Source organism: Anabas testudineus, chromosome 22, assembly GCF_900324465.2.
Source record: "Anabas testudineus chromosome 22, fAnaTes1.2, whole genome shotgun sequence".
Classification (NCBI taxonomy): Eukaryota; Metazoa; Chordata; class Actinopteri; order Anabantiformes; family Anabantidae; genus Anabas; species Anabas testudineus.
The window spans coordinates 16,171,572-16,193,744 of NC_046630.1; the positions used below are offsets into that span (position 1 = coordinate 16,171,572).

Genomic DNA, 22,173 nt, shown 5'->3' on the forward strand with positions numbered 1-22,173 from the left:
TTATCCCTCTGGAGCGTGACAGTTTAATCTCTTCATATGATGTCAGAGGGTGGGATGAGCTTAAAAAATGATTCTTCAGGTAGCAGGTAGTGAAGGTGTTTCTATAAAGTTCAACTTAACCTGACTGATGTGTTCATTTCATTGTAGGTGCAACACCAAACATTAGTGTGTAATGTAACGTCTGTAATTCAACTAAAACCAGCTTGTCATAGTGGGATTTTTCCCTTTTTTCCCTTATTGGCAAATGCTTTTCATCATAGAAAATAACTCAGTGCTGCAGTCTGTTTCTTTCAGCCAGTTTAGTTTAGTCTTGGGTATGCACCATTACTATAAATAACAGTTCTGAGTTATTAAATTATATTTGTCTCCATGTTACACCTTACATTCTTTTCTCAGTATACAGCGATTTCTTGTGTATGTGCTTTGGATGTGTATGTGGATTTTCTGTACTGTAAAATCTTACTTATCATCAAATCAAGTATCGTTTAAAAAAAAGAAAATCAATATTACAAATGACAAATTTGTCCGAATAGGCTTTATAATTGGTATAGTATAAGACACTCTGTCCACAGGCCATCAAACTGGATAACAAAAGACAGAAAACAGAACAGAGCAACCTAGATTTACATCACACGAGTGGCAGAATAAAAACCTTTCAGATTGGAGACATGTGAAGCAGAAACTACAGTAACAGCGTATTACTTTAATTGGATTGGATGGTCTTTTCTAATCCTTTTCTTTGGCTTCTATACAGCACTCTGAATCGCTTCAGTATTTGAAGTGTGGTACAAATAGACTTCCCTCGCCTTTATCTTGCAGGGAAAGCTGATACAAACACAAAAGAGCGGCTTCTTCCCCAGTTCGTGTGTAAAGCCTTGTTTGGACCCAAAGGTATGTCATCACTACAGAGTACAAAGTGTTGGCGTTATTATACGCTATCTGTGTGGCACACGCACACGTAACAGAATTATCTCTGTGTGCTGTTTGTAAGTTCTTTAACGTTTGGCCATCTGGGATTTTTCACAGCCTTTCCAGTCATTATCCAGCCGGCAGTCCTCACGGGAAGCAGACTACTATGGATTTCCTTGGTAAGACCCTTAACCTTTGAGGTTGTGCATTAAAAAGTAGTTCAGCCTCATCTTGTTTTTGTGTAATACAAAATAATTTTTAGATCTCTTGTTGACAACCTAAACTCTGAACTTAACGCACTCCAATTAAAATTAAACTGACCCTGATCAGGAACACTACCAAAAGATTAATTACTACAAGGTTGTTTAATGTCAGTTATTTGTAAAGTCATATTTGCAGTGTCATTTGTTTATGTAACTTGCTATGTTGAGGTCACCACATTTGTTCTCCCACCCTCTGCAGGTTTGCAGGGAACATGGAGCGCCAGCAGGCCGACAACCTCTTAAAATCCCACAGCAGCGGGACCTATCTTATCAGAGAGAGGACAGCTGAAGCCGAGAGGTTCGCCATCAGCATCAAGTGAGTGTTCCACATCTTAGACGAGAGGGAAAATCTCAAGGAAAGGTTTTTATTCACATCTCAGGGGAAATAAAAAATTCTCAGCGGGCGCCCCGGTCAGCTTTTACAGTGCATCTTTAAGCTAATAACCACTCAGTAATTGCGTTTTTTTCTTTTCTTTTTGCATTTCCTCTGAGAGAATACATCCCAAAGACAAATAATTCATGAGCGCTTATTGGAGCTGTCAAATAGTAATGTACTGGAAGAAGAAATGCTTTTGCACATTTGTCTTTAAGTTATTAAGACAGGTGGAAATTGCTGTATAGGGACCAGCCATTAAATGACTAAGTAAACAGTTTTCACAGTCAGACATTTACTATTTTGGTTTATTAGGTGTTCAGATATATATCAGAAGAATTAATAGACATTACAACAAAAACAATACAAACTTATTAATATCTCTGTTTGGTTTTGCAGATTTAATGATGAAGTGAAACACATCAAAGTCATTGAAAAAGACAGCTGGATTCACATCACTGAGGCCAAGAAGTTCGAGAGTCTTTTGGCAAGTCTTGTGTCCTGTTCACACACAAACCGTGAAACACAAATCATACGATTGTGGATTTAATCATTCCTTACTGTTTCAAAAAACAGGAGCTGGTGGAGTACTATCAGTCCCATTCACTGAAAGAAAGCTTCAAGTTGTTAGATACCACATTGCGGTACCCCTACAAGTCGAGGGAACGCTCGCTAACGCGGGCCAGTACACGGTCACCAGGTAAACCTCTCAAATGTTACTGTTCTTCTACCTTGAAAGTAGAGTGAAGAGCTCGCTTCTACAAGGCTGTGGGAATCTACCTTCCTTTTTGTTGTAAGGAATCAGTTGTAAGGAGTCATTAGGGCATCTGATTGAGATATCTCATGGGAGCCTCCCCCAAGTCACATCAAGTTGGGAGTAGGCTGAGCAATGGGCCAAGAACATGCTGGAAGAATTATATATCCATCCTGGCCTGGGAATTCCTCAAAGTCCCCCTGGAAGAGCTGAAGGATGTAGCTAGGGAGAGAGGCATATGGGCTTCCTTACTCTACTACACATCCTACACCTTCGTTTGCTGTGGGGAATTGATGGATGGATGAATGTTTAGTCCAGGCACTGACAGCACATTCTGCTGTAGATCAACATATGTCTCCTTTAAATGTTTTGGACATCAATTATGACTCTGAAGAGATGTTACAATGTGCAGATCCAGCTTACAATTTGAATATAAGAGAGGGTAAACTGAATGAGACAGACAGCCTCCCACTCTCTTTAGATCCTCTGCTTTGTCCCTCCCCAGGCCAATGAACTCTCCTGACTCACACGGAGAGGTATTAAGGGAGAGCAGAGCAGGAACAGGGCAGAAAAGGAGCAGACCGGTGTGAAAGAGGGAGAGTTTCCCAGATAAGTCAGAAGGTCGCAGACATCATAAGTGATGTCTGAATTGGCTGCCCTCTGTTTCCATTAGACTGTATGAATATTGGCTGTGACCTTGCTTTGGCCTCTGTCCTAGGTTGGCCTGTCTTTGTCTGTTCCACAGCTCACAACAGCAAGAGCTGAATTTGGAAATTAAAGCAGAACATTTGTAGAAGATGATGTGCTCTCACTCTTTCTCTAGCTATGTTTGCAAACTTGCATTTTTGGTATTAATCTTGTTGCAGGAATGTGACACCCTGCACATGTGCATGGAGACTCTGGTAAAATCAGGAAGACTGTTGTGATTTGAAAGCATCTATGATTATACCAGCGGCAGATAAATATGAAAAGGCTTTACGTCACTGCATGTATTGAACTATGACTGCTTTAATGATGCAAGTAAGACAAGAAAACAAGTGTTAAGCGACCCACTGAACTTCAGTACATAAATACAAACTCTGCTTTTCTGGCTCAAGCTACTCTTGCATGCATCTTCTAGCTTTACTCCCTCCTCTTTTTCCTCCTCCTCTCAGCAGCCACCTGCGCCTCCTACAACTTCTCCTTCCTCAGTCCGCAGGGTCTCAACTTCTCCTCTTCTCAAAGCTCAGCTCCCTTTTGGTCAGGTACTCATTTTCTTTCTTTTCTTGCTCATGTTGTCTTCCTGCATTTCATCGCCTGTAATTCCGTAATAAGGCTCTGTTCTCCCGACCTCATTACTTCTTCTCTGTGGCGCACTTTTCATTAACGAGAACATTTCAGTTCTTCCCAGGATGACTTTCTCCTCATTAAATCAAGAAACGAAAAGCAATTTTCGCTTGTGTGATGAAACAACTTGTCCTTTCCCATCATGCTCGTTTGTCACTGTGTGAATACATCATGTCATGCTGTACACTGAACTCACCATCTTCCTTCTGCTCATTCTCCACCACTAATTACTACTACTATGTCCAATCTGACATGTCCCACCTCAATTGCCCCCCTCATGCCCAGAGATGGTCATTTATCCATAATACAGCAAATAATTTTTAAATTGGTGATTATATTGTCTACAGACCTGTCGGTGAAATATGCTGTTCTATTTTCAGTGTTTACTCCCCGGGTGGTCAGTACAGCAGTGGCCAGGTATAACTTTGCAGCACGAGACATGAGAGAGCTGTCTCTCCGAGAAGGAGATATTGTCAAAATCTACAGCAAGATTGGTGGTGACCAGGGCTGGTGGAAAGGAGAGGCCAATGGACGAGTGAGTAATCCATAAAAGTTTTTTTTTTTTAATGTATGATTTTTAATATATTCCAGCCCTTTAATATTTAAATTAATATTGTTTCTGCTGACACAGAGTCCCAGCCAATATTTAGATTTACCTACAGTTAGATGTTTATTCATCAAATGCTCAATAATTTCAGTTTGTAGTAACATCTATCATACCATCTTTGTCATAAAGATAAAATTACACATAGTCTTAGAGGAGTGCATCATTTTTCATGCCCTAGTGGATCTGAGTGGTTTATCCTATTTTAACAATAACCTATAAGTGATCATGATTTAGGACAGTGAGTACTTTTAAAGTCTTTTTTACAGCCTACGTTAGCTCAGTACTCAGTATTTACTTTACTATTGCAACAAGTAGGAGAAGTTGTTGCCTAGGAACAGCTGAAGTAGTATTTGAAGTAGCCTTCAAGTATTTTTTTAGAACAAGGATGTAGCTGCTACATCTGAGCTGTGCAGTTATCTATAATAATGCAGATCCTTCTGCCAATTAGAGCAAAGTATTCTGACTGGCCTTGGTCTAATGCATTCATGCTGCTGTACTGAGCATATAACAGATTAACTCTAGTGTTGGATGTAAAAAAGCACTGAATGAACTCAATTAACATCACTTTCTTACATTTTCTACTATAAAGAAGTTTGTGTCTCTGATAATTACTGTGTATGTTCCAGGTTGGATGGTTTCCTTCAACCTACGTGGATGAAGAGGGAGTGCAGTAAGGCTTGGATGTTTGCTGTCCTGGCTCTCTATAAATCAGGAACCATCTTCTTTCTACTGTTCTCAGAGAAAAACTCACTCAGACTCTCCAGGAAAATAAGACAAGGAAAAAAAAAAAAAAAACTTTTTTTTTTTTTTGTTGTTTTTGCTGGATCCTCATTTTTCGGCAAATGTTTCTAGCCCGTTTCTCTATCTTCAATTATGCATCAGCTTTGCTTTTGTTTGGATTTTCTTTTCTGGATGTCCAGTTTAATTTCTGTACAGGAAGGAAAAAGAAACTGGCTTGCTGTCTGTCAGCATCTGTGTGCTCTGCAGAGGCTTTATTGAACTGAGGACAAAGCAGAAACTGACTGTGGATAGTTTTACTTTGAAAAAGGCTCCCCTGTGACACGTTTATGCGAGGTGAAATAATTGTACAGTATAGATAATTTATTGAATAGAGATTATTATCATTACTAATGATTATTGTGGGGAAGCTGATCTCAGTAAAAGCAAAGAATCAGCTGAGAAAAATTGAAATAAGAAAAAAAAACAACTGCTCTGTTTTCACATTGAGAGATTTTGCCTTAGTTGTCATGGTGATGCCTTGTGGGCTGACACCAGTGGAGGGAATCGACTTTGTTGACTGGTTTTACTTCTCCATGTATGCATGTGCCCGTGCGCGGCCCACACGAACACTCACAGACCAATGTACAGTACGGTGCCTTTGAAGAATGGCTGTTGCTTACTGAACCTCGACATCAGCCAGTAAAGAAAATAGCCCCCCTCCCCCCCAAAACAGGAAGTTCGTCCACATTCAGAGGACTTTATTAAAGAAGAGGGAGGCACGTCTATGACACACTGAGGATGGCTCATCTTTGGAGCCCTTTACAACAATATGGTGAAGCATTTAACCCATCAACTCAACTGGATGGACTCACGGAGACTGTCAGAGGGGTTTTATAGCCAACAACAATCACGTACCGTACACAGTTCACTTTTATCTCGGCGTTACACATCTATCGGTGCAGTCAGCTGAATGTGAAAGGGAAACACTTGGAGGGTTTTTATAGCCAACAACAATCACATACTGTACACAGTTCACTTCAGTCTTGGTGTCACAAGTTTATGGGTGCAGTCAGCTGGATGTGAAAGGGAAACTCAACAGCTACTTCATACTTTTAAATGTCTGCATTCAGTGTTCTACTGTTTGTTTGTTTTTATTGCACAGAATCAAGATTTTTTTTTTAGGTTTTAAGAACTGGACCAACATTTTTTTTTTTTTTATCATTTGAAGCCAAATTCATGTTTCAGTGTCTGCATGGAGTTTGATCAGTGGTTATGATTTTATACCTTGCCTTATTTTTTACAGATCAGGTGACAGGACTCTTTCTATTCCTCAGTGTTAATCATTTTACAGTACATGTGTGAAAGCCATTTTGGTGCTGTTCAGAATGGTGACATTAAAAGAAGAGTTTAAATCTGAAGACAAACTTCATGTGGTAATTAACATATACCGTATCTGCAGAAGGAGAAATCACTGTGATTTCCTAGAGATGCATTGCTCAGTGTTTCCATTTACTTCTAGTAATTTTCTAATACCACAAATACTTCAAATAGATCTTTTTCATTTGTACTCACAGAGAGTTAGGTGCGTTGAAAACAACTGTCAATATCTATTTTAAAAAGAGTTCACATTAATTTTACATTGCACTTGACACAATAGATTGTTTCTATGGGCTTATACTTCAACTTTAAATCGTCCACATATATATTTAGGTATTGACAGATTAGCTCTACACTGAATTATCTTGTCTTTATGTATGAGAAATTTTCACAGCACATTTAAACAAAGAACATGAGAAATATATCACAAAAACTAAAACAATTGAATCTTACTGAAAGCATTCACACACCTTACTAAGACGTACTATGCTAACACTGAGCATATTGCCTCTGGTTGGTTCACACAGAAGTAGGGAGTAAAAGATGCTGATACAGTATATTTAGTTTCTATACTTTTGACTGTCTTTGATGTGTGTTACTGCAAAAGCCAACCGTTCTGTAAAAACACAAAGTCCTACCACCGTGTGAGGGGGACACACAGAGGCTTCCATGTTGTCTAGATTGAAGGTTGGTGAGGTCTAGTCGCTGTTTATGTAGTGGACAAAAAACCCATTGCATGTGGCTATTAATATTTCAACTTCTGTCCGTACATCCTCAAAAAAACTTAATCGTGTACATTTTTTTTTTTTAAATGGTGGAGTATTTCCAAATGAGGTCTATCATGAAATAAATATTTCTCCTTTGGCTTAAACTTGAGACTGAATTATTTGGATTCCAGTTGTGTTTTAGGTTTTTAACTTAAAATGATTTAAAAAAAAATCACAATCAAGTTTAGTTTAGCATGTAGGTGATGATAACTCCTAAAATAACTGTCAACATCATTTTTCCATTTTTATACATTTTGAAGATCAGCTTTCTTACACACTGTACATTCACCTGCATTTTGAAAGAACAATACGATCTTTATTCATTATACGACTAGGATTATCTTTAAGTAATTAACATGAACAATGTTATCGAAAAATCATTGCACTGCACTACTTTGAATCCAGCTAATTAAAGACGAGGCCAGACTCTTACTGCTTCACATTTTCATCTTCAAGTGTCCAGTCTTCAGAGCTTCTATTCAAATGCTCCAACTGGAGCTAAATGCTCCTCAGTTCAAATATGCTTTTGATCGTCAGACTGCATATCCGTACATGCTGTCACATTCAGCTGGTGCATATTTGACTGGTGTGTGGTTGTTGCTGGAGGGTGTGTGTCCCTCACTGAAAGAGCTCATGTCGGTCCCGCCCACCTGAGAATAAGTTACCTGTGGGTGCTGAATGGCGCTCTGGGTTGTACGGCGGCTGACCGGGCGGCTCTCAGGTGGGGGGACGTCCTCCCTGTTTGACATTAGAGCAGAACAGAGGGAGAAAAACAATAAAATTAATGGATTTTACCAGTAACAACAATTGACTCATTTTGTCATTTAAGCTCAATTTAATTAGTATTTGATTTATTTCACAGTAAAAAAGCTTGAGTGGCAAGTGTGTGAGGGCCGAGCTTTCATAGTGTTACAGTATAGAATTACAACTATAAAACTAATTTATGTATTGGTGTACAGTTACATTGACCTATCGTGTACAAAAGGTTGTTACTGAAATTGGTTCAGTTTGTGCTCATTACTAAGTAGCAAATCTCTTATTTTATAGTTACACCATGATTTAGTCTTTAAAATGTCACAAAATGGTGAGATTTCCAATATAATGGTCAAGGGTATTTCATTTACAGTGTTTTAACAGAAGAAACAGAAAATTCTTACATCTAAAGCCTGCAAATATATAGCATTTCATCTTAATATAACATAAGACTGATTAATATATTAAATATATAATATGAATATATTATATTAAAAATACATTTCTCATTTTGTAGCAAAACACCCTTTGACTGTCCACTTATGAAGGTTCTGTTAACCAAGTTGTTTTGTTTTTGCTTGTGGATGTACAGAAAGGTAAATAACACTTTCCGGTAGGTGAAGCATAATTTTTTGTCGTCTTTGCTTATTTAGATGTTCTTAAGAACGCCTACTCTCACTGAGACCCCACTTTCACTGCTACTCTTTTACTGAAGGCTAAAATTCACTCTGGTGCTGGTTTCAACCAGTAAATGCTGACAAGAAACACACAGTACAATCTTCCCTTGTCAACTCTGCTGCCAACATTCAAGCTTAGAAGCTTCTTTGCATTCTGCATTTATGTAACTTTGCAGTACCAGCTGGAACCTGCTCCTCTGTCAAAGAAAACACCCGCACCTCATAGACTTTGGCATTTTCTGCTCCTGTGGAGGCCAAGGACTTAGATTTGTTTTGCTGATAAAGGGAATAAATTTACTTTTGTTGAGTTGAAAAGGGAAACAATGTGCCTCGAGTGTTTGGGGCAGTGATTTGTGCATGTCTGCGTGTGTGTTGCCATGCAACAAGACCAGACTGTTCAGCAATTGGGGCACATTATAATGGCAAAATTACTGGATCAGAGCATCTCCAAAACAGCGGGTCATATGGGATGTTCCCAGGATGGATTTCTACAAAGACTGGTGAACCAACACAAGGCTCACTGATGTGTTAAGGGAGTGAAGGGTAACCATCTGGCCTGATCCAGCAGTAAAACAGCTACTATAGCACAAATAGTTTTGAGGCTAGCCATGATCAACAGGCATCACAGTTGTGTTGCCGTGCTAGGTGGAGGTCCCATGCTGGTTTGACTGCTGAGGCTGATCTGTGTATTTCCTTACAGGAGCTGGTGAAAACCAATCCACAGACAAAAGGAAAATGAATACTAGTGGACAAAAACAGAACTGTAAATCTCCTTTCAGACATGCACTGGAACCATGTACATATCTAGACATTACCTGGACGAGCTGCTGTATTATATAGAGAGCTCAGTGGTTAGTGCCACTGACTTGTTCAGCACAGTGCTCTAATATATCTGATGTCACAGCGAGCGATTGATGAGGTACAACACAAATGCTACGGCAAGGGGGAGCCAGGACGACAGGTCAGTGGGGGGAAATTATCATTAACCTCCCTACAATCAGAGATTGGGTTCTAATAATAATAACTGATATAATGAGTTATTGATAAGATAAGATGGACAAGAACAAGTGAAGATACAAGAAGTACAAAGTAAGTGAAGTACCTTCTGAAAGTCTGCTAGATGTGACTATAAACTATAGCACAGCAACTGTGATACTTAAGGTACAACACAACTCAGATATAGTGATACACATTTAAAATGGATGCAAGTATATTTCTATAACTGACAACTAATGTTATTATTATTATTGGTCTTAAGTCATTTTCTAATTTTCTGAGATACTGAATTTGGGGTTTTCATTAGTTGTCAGTTATAATCATCAAAATTAAAATAAATAAACACTTGAAATATATCAGAATAAATGTATACAGTATAGAAGTTTCACTTCTTGAATGGAATAAGTGAAATACATCAACTTTTTGAAGATATTCTAATTATATGACTAGCACCTGTATATACAGATAGAGAGAGAGAGAGTATATCAGTCTGCACTCATGTTTTGGTTTGTACATTCAGCATTACAGTTTGTATGTGTTTGAGCCCTGAATGTGTGAAGTCTTTTTATTCTCACTGTATTCATGTGTTTTTTATGAAGAGTACTCGACCTCATATGATACTCAGCATGACTCATCTATGAACTTTTCAAGCTGCAGTGTTTACTTATTACTGAGGTGACACAGACGTCACATTAATAAAGAGGAACTATTGTCATGACTTCAACTTGACTCAGGCTTTGCCATCTCTGTTATGTGAGCTTTCCTCTATGATGCCATGTCTTTTGTGCTAAGAGTTGAACTCCTGCATGTCACTGATATGAAGAAGCCCTATATCAGGATTGTGGCTTGAAGTGTTTCTCTGTATATTAAACATAACACTGTCCTCCCACACTGACACTGCTTCATCTACTTTGAAAGCATGTGGGTTGTTTTTTAACTGAACCACAGTTTCAATATTTTGGGGGAGACAGTGTTTCAAAAGAAGTTCCGTCTGTCAAAGATGTGAGGAAGGGAGGTCAGCTGCAGAACATCACCCAGGAGCAAGCGTGCATTCTGCATCCTGCACAAGAAACAATTTAGACACGCCAGAAATTCTGCACAGTTGTTTTCTAGTGCTGCACGTTCACTATTTCTGTATTAGCAAGCTAATATTTCTAATTACAGTAGGTTAGAACAATAACACTGCTGCCATTTTTAAAAACCCTTCTCTAATGGAATTTTACTGCAGTTAATGTGGTCCTACTTTTAGTTTAGTTTGTCCGACATTTTAATGAGGACACTGCACACACAATTACAAAAGTTAACCTAGTTACCCTACCGGCTATTTTTTTTTTTCCCCACCAAGAGGGGTCATGGGAGTGCTAGAAGCAATCTGTCGTTGGGTGAGAAGAGAGGTACAGCCTGAACAGGTCACCTGTCCATGACAAGGCTGATATTCACACCTAGGGGCAATTTAGAGTCACAACCCCTAATCTGCTCACCCTAACTGCATGTCTTTGAATGGTGGGAGGAAGCCCATGCAGAAAGGCAACTGGCCGACCCGTGGATCCAAACCTGGATCCTTCTTGCTGTGAAGAAACACTGCTAACCACTACACCGCCATGTCAACCAGGATAACAAGTTCAATACTTATTTCGATTCTGGTTATGTAGAGCTCAGATAAAATAACTAATTTTATTTCATTTTACTTAGAGGATTCATTTTAATGTGTTTTTAAATTTTTTTTTCCTAAGGCGAAGTACTTCAATTCGATTTCAACATTAAATGCCAATGTTTTTTTTTTATATTAAGCATAATTATTTTAATTTGTTTACATTTGTATAGCAGTAATATTAAAATTGTATTAAAATTGTAAGACTTCAATTACATCTATCAAGGAAAGTTTTACAACCTACAAATTAAATGTGTGTTTTTCTTTTATGTGCAAACATTTTCAACATTTATTATGAAGATATCAAACTAAACTTAACACCTAAGCCAAAACCTTCCCCTTCAGTATGCAAGTTTGGAATAAGAGTATGCATGATACAAAGAAGAAATAAATATTATGGTATTATCTTCTCTCATGCTTTTGTATATTTAGGAATATTTAAATATTTTGGGTGACTTTTGGGTTTGCTTTCTGGGGGCAGATTAACATTCATGGTTTTCTGCATTAATTTGTCATAAAATGTGATCTGATCTTCATCTAAGTCAAGAGTAATAATAGATATAATGTGCCTAAAATAAGAACACTAAAAACTTTATTGAAAACAACAAAAAGAATCTCATAGTGCTAGTGGAAAACATGTAATTCCATTAGAATTAATAACTGGTTGGCCACTCCAAAGGCAGATTTTGTTTTTCTGAAGCCATTCTGTTGTGTGTTTGCGTCTACAGAGTTTCAGCTGACATACAGACATTCTCAAATTATTTTGAAGAATCTTTTGATACAGTTGGGAATTCATTCATTCTTTGGCAAACTTCAGATGTGCAGCAATGTTCGTTTTAGTTCGCAGCAGGTTGATTGAAGGTGTCCTGCCATTCAATGTTTTACCTACTGTAGACTCATGAACACAGATGTTAGCCAGTTCCAATGATGCCTTCAAATCTTTGGCTGTCACTCAGGGTTTCATTACCTGATTAATGAGTGTTTGTTGTGCTCTTTGGGTCATTTTGACTGGCCGCCCACTTCTTGGTAGAGTAGCTACAGCCCTGAGGAGTCTCCAATTTTAGATTGTTTGTCCAACTGTAGACTGGTTAGGGTTCACACACTTTTTCCAATAGCACTGTGAGGGTTTTATAGATGTTCTCAAAAAATTGAAATTGAAATTAAAAAAGGTTTACATACTTTTTCTTGCTACTTGTAAAAACGCAGACTAACTTTCTTTACTCTTTATACTACGTTAAATGTTTACTGGTTTTGGTTACATATTTAACTTGCATACAGTGGTGATTCAGAGCTTGTACAAACTTTAAAACACCACTGTATATGATATTGATCTTCTCATACAGCTATGGATGGAAAGTGAAAAAGAGTGTTATATATATAGGAATTTTGCTGCAAGTCTAAGACAAAGACTCCCAAGAGAGCTTGTTCACACTGGAAAACCTCTTGTTGTTGTTGTCTAACTAACAAAAACCAGAGAAGATCAACAAGAAGAGTTTTATTTTTAACTTTTAATGAATCCTACCCAGGCTTTCAGACAAAATGAACAAACAGAAACAGATGTTATTTGTAATGCCAGCAGTTATGTTTACATCAATTTGCCTGAATAAAATCAGTTTGCGGCTGCACTCAAACACTGCATTTCCAAATTGTTTTGCACATTATGAAGCTTTAAATTAGACTGCAGATGACTCCATCTTCACAAGTGTATAGATGATTGAGGAAAAATAAAAGTAAATCATCATCTTAAGGAACTCAGCTGACTTTTGGTTTGGTTTTCTGTCTGTATTTTTGTTGTATTTACATGTTTATTGCCTGATTTTTTAAATTCTATCTCAAATAGCTTTGAAGTATGCCGTTACATATACTTTGTAATTGTCTGTCTCTCTTTTTCTCTCTGCTGTTGCTGCAGTGTGTACCTGATTTCATTGGAGAACTCCTTCTCATAGCGATATCTGTTGCTCAGCTTCCAGTAAAGAAGACCGATGAAGACCAGCAAGATGAAGACGAGGAGCAGAGAACCAACAAAGGTCCCAACTATCACAGCAGCTCTGTTCGGAGCTGTGAAATCAGTATCAATAACAAGGAATTATTGTCTCTGTTGCAGAAAACTCTAAAGACAGTCTTTTTTATTTTTTTGGTTGTTGTTTGTTTTTATTACCTTTTCTCCTGATGTGATGACAAAAACTCAGACACTACAGATACTGTATTCATAAAATACAGTATCTTACTGTCCAACTAGGACATACAACATTTCATAAGTAAGAGTTCTTTCTCTCGAGGGACCACTAGTTACTGTGGCAGTCCAAGCTACCTGCCTGGTAGTTAAGTAGACAATTTCTTGAAATGGTGCAGTATCAGTCACCTCTTTTTACTCTGCAAGAAAATTAAATAAGCTTTTAACCCAAAATGGCACAGTTCCTTCAAGCTTTAAGACTGTGAATCTTTTTAATAATTCAATCTTCAGCTCACTAAGGGTGCCATAAGTCTCAGGGTTGGAACCTATGTTCAGAGACAGCACCCTGCACTTCAAACAAAAATGAATGATGCCCCGCCTAAAGCCAAAAATCGGAGCATTCAAACCAGGAGTTATGGACTTGAAATTATATAAGATGGGGGTCTGTTCCACAGACCATGAGGCACGCAAAGACAAACTCTTTCTATGGATCTATAGAATGCAATGCTCTTGTTTGAGTCAACCCCAGAGATGATTTATTCTATAATGGCAGGCTGGATCACTGACTGCTCCTCCCACAGTCACTGAATTCATTCTCTATAAGACATCTCTTGTATTTCCCTGGTTTCTGTCTTGTTTGGAGCTGTTCAGCAGTTTTACTATACACAAACTGTCCTCATTTAAGAGAATTTCTGACGTTCCTTTTAAATGAAGTGCTACTTCTATTTACAATTACACACTCTGAGAGCTTATCAAAACTGATGAGGTGCTTTTAATCAGTCCACTTATTTTCTGTTGCTGCCTTTTATCTTGTGTCATTAACACTTAATAAAGCTTTTAAGGACTGCTCTTGAATAGTACAAGGGAGAAGAATCATTTCAGCATCACTCGTGTGACTTCAACACTAAATTGCAGGAACTCGCTAATGAAGAGCAGATAGCCAAAACCTTCTCTGAATAAACTGACTTCTTTAAATTGTCTCTGACCTTGTACTGTCAACGACTATGTAAGGATGTTACTGCAATGTTACTCAGCACTATGGTTAAAACCCTGTGTGTGAAAAGTGGAGCAATGACGATAGTGTGGCACAAGTACAAAGAGAGAAGACTGGAGAGGATGAAATGTAGGTCTTTCATGATCGCATGTGTGAGTCATGTGTGATGTATGCGGCCCAGTGCTTACGTTTGTTTGCTTTCAGGTTGATCTTGCAGTATTCAGCTCCAACTGCATTATTCACCTCACAAAGGTACATTCCTGCAAAGCTCTGTGAATGGTTGCTGATTTTCAGCTCCCCGGTCACGCTGTCTGCAGGGACATGCAAATACCAACAAACACACATTAACAGATACAATACATACTGCAAATATATTATTAGGAACTGCAATTAAGATAAATGGAATTGGGCTCTAAGGCAGTTTTTTTTACATGTACAATAATGTAGATTATGAGAAGACCTCAGTGCACAGACTGTCATCCATCATGTCTGTATGCAGACAGAGCTTGTGTTGTATTTTCTGCTGTAGGAGAACAATGATTGATGCTGTCTCCAGTTAAAAATGAATTTATCAAATATTTGGAAATCACCAGAAAAAAATGCAAATCACTGATATTCAACAGTATGTTTTTCGTTGCAAATCGCTGTTGATTTCACATATTTTCACATTTCGATAATCAGAATAAACACTGACAGAACTAACCATGGATGCATGTACATTCAAAAAGAAGAAGGTTTTTAACTCCATCCCCAGCCCCCACCCTAACACACACACACACACGTATTCTCTTTGATGTGCACTAGCATCATGACGTCAGCAGAGGTCACACTTACTCTGTGTGGCTGCAGCAGGGATGGGGTCTACACCGTCTCTCCTCCACATGTATGTTAAGGGAGTGGAACCTTTTGCAGACTTGCAGTATAGAGACACAGCCTCGCCGACCATCTCCCCTCCCTCCACCCAGCACTTAGGCACAGACGGCTTTGCTGAAATCATACACCAAACAGATAATTGTGCGCTACCATCTCCATTATGTTTGTAATAAAACAGTACAGCTCATTAGCTTTAGTGTGAAATGGTAGGAACAGGTTTGATTAAGTCTTTCGAGTAATACAAAGTCAGTATAGTGAGAATCATGCCAAGAGGTTATAAATGTATGAGATGCAAAAAAACAAAACTTATAATGAAGGTAAGCTTCATAGGTTAAAGATGATAGAGTTCAAAGCCAGTACAGTTATAATAATAATAATAATAATAATAATAATATTTCTGAAGGTGGAGGATGATAGAAATCTGTAACGATTAACGTGTGGTTGATTTTATCATGGTGCTCGTGGAGAGCAGACCTGAAGAACAACAATTTACATATTTAGCTGATAAAATTAGTAAAACAAGAACTGTCCAGCCATTCATGTGTGCATTTTCTAAAGTCCTTATCCTGCTCATGATCAACTAAAAAAGAAAAACCCACATTGGTCACTAAACTTGAAACTGACAAAAGTCATGACAAATGAAAATTTACTCGTGAAAATCAGACCTTGCTTTTTAGTTGTGGTTCAACAAGTGCATTTGAAAAAACAAACTAATGAAACTGATCTGGACAAAAATGATGGTACCCATAAATTTTATTGCGCAACTTTTTGAGGCAATCACTGTAAACAAGCGATTTCTGTAACTGTCAATGAGACTTCAGCACCTGTCGACAGGTATTTTGGTCCACTCCTCACAAGTAAACTGCTCCAGCTGTCTCAGGTTTAAAGGCTGCCTTCTCCAGATGGCATGTTTCAGCTCTTTCCACAGATGTTCAGTGCGATTTAGATCAGGACTCGTAGAAGGTCACTTCAGAACGGTCCAATGATTTGTTCTTTTCTTATATTCGGTTGTTTTTAGCTGTGTGTTTTGGGTCATTATCCTGTTGGAGGACCCAAGACCTGCGACTGAGACCAAGCTTTCTGACACTGGGCAGCATGTTTTGCTCCAGAAAGCCTTGATAGTTATGAGATTTATTTGTATCCCGTACAGATTCAAGACACCCTGTGCCAGATGCAGCAAAGCAGCCCCATAACTATAACCAAGCTTTGTGGCTTGTCAGGGTTTTCTTGTTTTTAATGATTTACTTTTAACAGTGGAGTCCTCCTCCATCATCTTCCATTCCAAGTCTTTGGGTTGAACATTGACTGATGTATGTGCACCTGTAGTCACAGGAACATCAAGCTGCTTGGAGATGGTCTTACAGCCTTTGCTTTAAGCATGCTTATCTATTATTTTCTTTATAATCTCTTGAGACCACTTTCTCTTTAGCCTTCTGTGGTCCACACTTTTATATTTCTATCAATTACCAATGTGGGTTTTTCTTTCTTTAATGGAATGGTAACAACAATTTCATCCACGTCCGTATGTGAAAGTACCCAATGGTTATTTAGCAATCTGCTGTTTTCCAGGTGGAGGTGATACAGCTTTTATTCCTAGTTCAGTGTTTTACTCTCACACAGAGCTGAGCGATATTTGCAGTCAGACACAACAAAATCAATTATACCTGTCTCTGATTATTCTCAGGTCAAACAAAAAAAACCTAACAATTACACTAAATTACACTTTGCATTATGAGACACATTAAATTAATTATAACAGTAGACATAACTAGAAAACATTATTTCCTCATAGAGCAAACATTAAGCTCAATAGGACATGCAAAATTACTGTGAAATATTTATTTTTGGTATTGTGTTATACTTTTCAGTTCCTCTTCCTTTCGGACTCAGATTATGAAAAACTGTTTTTGCCAACAGCTGTAATTCTTCAGTGCCACTGTTTATAGTGCATGCATGCTCATATAAGATAAACTTAAAAGAAAAATAAATGTTCGTATAGAACTCTTGACAAATGAACAGCACTGTCAAAGCTGCATGTGCATGGCAATGCATATTTTGCTAATCTAATTACTGGAAGTGATTAAGTTCAGTGAAGGTTTATGAGAAATGAAATTAAATCAGTGCTGTCACCTCACCTAAAGCTCTGAGTGATCGCCTGATAAAAGGAGTTGTATCAAGAAAATGTATTAGCAACATAAGGTCTACTTAAGGATTATTTTGTTAAAACTATATAATCTCAAGGACCATCAATTTCATCCTTTTCACTGAGTTTCTACAAAACCCCTGAATGGATTTTTGAAAGTAGGCCAATTATTTGCTCAATCACGAAACATCTGTGTAAAAAGTTTTTTAATGTAGTATTTAGCCTTCAAATCATAATAAATAAATCTGTCAAAAAGGCTCCTCCACCCAGTTAGCTCTTTGAACAAGATGAGTTGGACAAGAATCAAGTAAATTACTTTACCCCTTTGGCAAATGCTCTAAGTGAAGTGTCATTTGAAATTACTGCTGCCTTTTTTCAGTCTGATCAATCTGTATCAGTGTCTGTTTCAGACAAAGCCATCTTGTTTCAGTTTATTTAATTGCAAAGGTCAAAATTGTGACCACTGTCACAGTATCTCTATTTCCCGCTGTTTGCTCAAACTATGTAATATCTGACTCTTTTACTGTCAATGGTAGAAAAATAAAGGGTTAAACTAGCAAGAATATAGTTTTGGATTATGTGTTTTGTGTGTTGCTCTAAGTAATAAAAGGCATGCACTCACACAGCATGGTTATTTTATTCCATTCCAGACTAAATGAGTTACTCGCATGAGAAAATTGTGCAATTTGCCCTAATTTAGGGAGCAATTTCTCACTAAATATTTATTTATATATTTATTTATTTTACCAGAACAAGGCCTGAGTGGTAAAAGCCTTTTATAACAGCAGACTCTAAAGAATGCCATTACTTTAGGTCTTGTTGGCAATCATGTGACTTTTAACAAAACTGGAATCATTGCTGTAGTGGTCTTTCAAGATAAAAACCATGCATGAGTGCGCATTAAATTGCAGCTGCCTTTACTTACTACAGCAAAGGTTTCAGCAGTGATGGTCATCAGTAATGCATTCAGGTGACATATGGTAACCACAGCATGCAACCCAATACCCTGTCTTACCCATTACCACCAGTGACACCTTGTGCATGTCCACTCCAGGTGGTTTCTTCACTTTGCACTGGTAGGTAGCACTGTGCGCCGACGACAGCTGAGCTATTGAGAGTGAAGCGTCACCCATCGAGGGATCGCGAGCAGCAAATTTGAGCCCTTTTGCAAGAGCATCGTTACTGTGGATGTATGCAGTACCTCCAGTAAAGGATATGAGCTGATGGAAAAAAAAAAAAAAAGAAATGGAAAAGTGGCCATTGTATGATTCATTTTCTGTGTGTTTTATATTTTATTCTGGCACTCCATTGAGTTGAAATGATTATACATATATACATATATATATATGTGTGTGTGTGTGTGTGTGTGTGTATAGCAGCGCACACCGGACCTGGTCAGTCCATTTATTGACTGTGTTAAAATGTCCACTCCCTAAGGGAAATAATTGGGGAAAAAAACACCCTAATACTAATGACTTGTTTAATTAAAAAGGCAAATGGAATAAACTACTAATTCCTGTGAAATTAAAAAGGTGGTAGGAGTTAATCTGCACTCCATTTCCATGAATTCTGACATCACAAGGTTAATTTTAAAGAGTGTGTGTATCCATTCGAGCCTGAATCCCTTCGATCCTTTAAAGATGCACTTCCTGTCATGATACTAAGATCGCTTTCTAACTGTTATGTTAAATTATCCATGTTCTGAATTCTAATAAGCTAAAATATGGTCTGCCATTTTACAGGCTCATCATTTAGTAATAGTTTTCAACTTTCTGCAAAGGGTACGATTTAGACAGAACTTAAATACTAAACTTCCAAGTAAATACTACTACAGATATTTATTTTTTTTGTTGTTGTTGTTGCAAATATTGAAAAATTATTCTGATTCTGGGAAAAAAAAAAAAAAAAAAAAAAACATGAACAAGACACAAATGGGAGCCTTCTTAAAAGACATTACAATTTAGCTCTGTATATAATTTACTGTGGTGTTTTGTAAACGTTGCATTAATTTCATTCTGCTTCTTACCATCTGATCTTTCTGCGTTGGATCTGGACTGACCACAGACCATTCAATGTCAAGTTCTCCAGTGTCAAAGGGGCTTGTTGTGTAACTGCAGCCAATAGTCACGCCCTCTCCCTCAACCTTCTGGATGGTCTGCGGGCCCGTGGACATCACCTGCAATCCTTGTGTACATCCCAATTCTTCAGAAAATTCAAACAAGTTTTTACTTTCATTTGGTTAGGACCATTAAGACACAGTTTTTTCCAGTTTCTATTTGTTTTCATTTAAATAAATGTAAGCTCACAGATAATAGGAAAGCCAGACTTAGACTTGAGAGACACTTGTGTAGGTAACTGTATGATGCTTTTACTCCAGTGCTCTTATTGCAACTGTTTTACTTTTGTATTAACGTGTGTGAAAAGAAGAAGCTGTAAAATACATTTTCTTTAATAAATTTAAATTGTAGTGTAATAAATGCCACACCTGCAAGCAACACACACAAAAACATATGAGCTCAAATCCCTGGGACATTATAGTGTCATCTGGCATAATCTCAAAGTCTGATTGGACAGACTGCAAGCGCCATGGTAACACATGGATTAACTCACACCACTGAGGCCTGTTCCTCAGCAGTGTTCAGTGGCTCTGACACAAAGCTCTCAGTGATCGTTTCTAAAAAAGATGCTTCATTTAATGCCCTGTCATGAAACAGGCAAGCACCTAACAAAGGGCACAGTCACTGTATCTGACTGTGTGCTTGTGTGTGCGCGCACGTGTGTGTGTATTCTTGCCTGTGCTCAACAGAATGGCAGGGCACAACAAGAAGCCAGCGAGCCAGGACGGGCAGCTGAGGGTGAAAGCCAATCTCGAAAGGCTGCATCCATTTTTGAGCATGGCGGACCTGTTTGAGATTAAATCATTTAAAGCAAGTCAAAATGACTAATTGTAACACAAACACATGGAAAACATACAGTACATTAACATATCTAACTGGTCTTCTTAAGAGAAAAACAACTGTATGCCTACACTTGTACAGCTTTAGGAGAAAAAACATATTTATAAAAGCTGCTGGAGAAAGTTATTCTTACCAGGATTAAGGTAGTAGACCCAGGCACCTGGCAAATAATAATAAAAGATCCAGCAGCCTGGGGTGCTTGCTCGACAGAGAGTTCCTCCTTTACTTACGCCTCATTACCATGAAGGCCTCTGATTGGATGGCTGCTCCACTTGTTTTTCCTGTTTACTTTGAGGTTTCTTTGGTATTCACACCTAATAACTTGGCCAAATACTGCTCTGTTTCTCACCAACTACAACAAATTAAGGAAACACAAGGACATAAAATAAGTCAAGTAAGTAAAACAATTACAATAAAGTTACATACAAAAACATGTTCTTGAGGAAATCACTGCTTTGGCAGCTAAATTACAGTACAAAGCAATTCCCTGGTAAACAAGTGAAACTGGAGAAGTGACCATACAGAAATTAAGCACTTAAACATAGGGTTTCTGATGATGAGGTGGTTGAAAACTGAGAAAACTGAGTTGTACTGAAAAGCAGAAAACTCAGTCCTGTTTGTTTAAAGTGAATTTCATCCTTATATGTCGTTTACTTTTTTACGTTTCATGCCCAGAGACACATTATTCACTTTTTATTATTTTAAATATTTTGATGCTTCAAAGGTACTTTTTGCCTAGAGCCCAAAATGCTTTCTCATAAGAACTAGCATAATAAATAAATAAAGTCAAAACACTAAACTTGAAAATGAGGAAGAGAAAAATAATCTAACTCTGTCTGTACAAGGTCACACACCAAAAACTGTGGATACACCCTCATTCTTTCACACACAACACACAGCTCACAACTTTAGAACCTCCCACCTGTCACATGTCTGTGAGGTCAAAAAAGGAAGACAAAGAGAGCACAAGAGGAATCAAGTGACAAGAAACTGGTTGTACAGCCAAAAACACAATCCAGCAAGGTTTGTATACATTAACAGTGTATGAAGAAACCCCCAGTGTCTATCTCTGTGCTACATCTACAGGGAGGCAGCCTTTAAAATGAGAAGTATACACAGGCAGAAAATGAAATAGCGATAAAGGATGGAGAACTTTATCTCAATTTGTATAAGCATATCAAAGACCTGTCTATGATTTCATTTTCTTAGTAACCACAACCGATAAAGTAGGCCAGATTAGTCTATAAAATATCTCCTGTGTGACTTCACATACCCACGCTTGAAAATATAAGTGGCTCAGCTCATATACACTACTGTGAATATCTGCTTTAAAGAAGGTATTATGGAAACCAAAAATTGTGCAGGAATAGGTTTGACTTGTTGGAAGAAATAAAACATGCAATTGGCAGCTTTCCCTAATTACTTTCATGTAAGAAAAGAAAGCACAATTTCAAAACTGCTTTTCAACTAAGCCGCCCTTCACTACGTTTTACAGAAACACAACTGAAAGCATCCTGACCATGTGCATCACTTGTATACCAAGTGCAAGGTCTCTGACTAAGGCTTGACAATGAAGACCAAATACAGAAGAAAATATCATGCACAATTTTGCCTGGGAGGCTGTGACCACAAAGTTTGAACACTGAACTTTGAGGGCTCATTGCTGGTGTCTTGGCAAAGACAATGAAGCACTTAGCATCATATGTGCAAGATATTTCTCTTAGCCTCTGGCAATATTTTGTGTGTCAAACTGGAAGAGAAAATAAGTTAGCTCTTGAAGAGATACAGTGACAAGAAAATGTATGTGAAGCTTTTAGAATTTCGTGGTTTTCTGTATTAATTTGTCATAAAATGTTATCT

At 37.9% G+C, this 22,173-nt stretch overlaps 2 protein-coding genes across 7 annotated transcripts in view; one reads left to right on the plus strand and one right to left on the minus strand.

Annotated features, from left to right (window-relative positions):
* The window catches only part of vav2 (vav 2 guanine nucleotide exchange factor), a 151,970-nt gene extending 146,974 nt beyond the window's left edge, over positions 1-4,996 (plus strand). For 5 of the 6 annotated variants that reach the window (XM_026339653.1, XM_026339658.1, XM_026339657.1 and 2 more), the window contains 7 exons: positions 820-891; positions 1,027-1,088; positions 1,372-1,488; positions 1,945-2,032; positions 2,122-2,245; positions 4,006-4,160; positions 4,859-4,996. In XM_026339653.1, the coding sequence (XP_026195438.1) occupies positions 820-891; positions 1,027-1,088; positions 1,372-1,488; positions 1,945-2,032; positions 2,122-2,245; positions 4,006-4,160; positions 4,859-4,906 (666 nt within the window). In that variant the 3' untranslated portion in view covers positions 4,907-4,996. Of the gene's footprint in view, positions 1-819; positions 892-1,026; positions 1,089-1,371; positions 1,489-1,944; positions 2,033-2,121; positions 2,246-3,453; positions 3,544-4,005; positions 4,161-4,858 lie in introns of all 6 variants that reach the window. The other variant, XM_026339660.1, reaches the window with a different exon arrangement.
* An 831-nt stretch (positions 4,997-5,827) lies between these two features.
* Positions 5,828-20,525, minus strand: LOC113148146 (coxsackievirus and adenovirus receptor homolog). Its single transcript, XM_026339673.1, has 8 exons — positions 20,447-20,525; positions 20,150-20,259; positions 19,383-19,558; positions 18,372-18,576; positions 15,175-15,327; positions 14,529-14,651; positions 13,090-13,231; positions 5,828-7,834 (listed from the first exon to the last, which is right to left on the minus strand). Exons 2-8 carry the CDS (start codon positions 20,250-20,252, stop codon positions 7,630-7,632), a joined length of 1,107 nt encoding a protein of 368 aa, XP_026195458.1. The 5' UTR covers positions 20,253-20,259; positions 20,447-20,525; the 3' UTR covers positions 5,828-7,629.
* Positions 20,526-22,173: the final 1,648 nt, after the last annotated feature.

What these genes read in the sequence shown, in the direction of transcription:
- LOC113148146 (XM_026339673.1), bottom strand. Translation starts at nt 20,252, where the DNA reads ATGCTCAAAAATGGATGCAGCCTTTCGAGATTGGCTTTCACCCTCAGC. An exon ending in CCCTGCTGCAGCCACACAGA is followed by an intron (nt 14,652 to 15,174) that starts GTAAGTGTGACC and finishes ATGTCCCTGCAG; the next exon opens with ACAGCGTGACCGGGGAGCTG. An exon ending in GAGTTCTCCAATGAAATCAG is followed by an intron (nt 7,835 to 13,089) that starts GTACACACTGCA and finishes AATGTCAAACAG; the next exon opens with GGAGGACGTCCCCCCACCTG.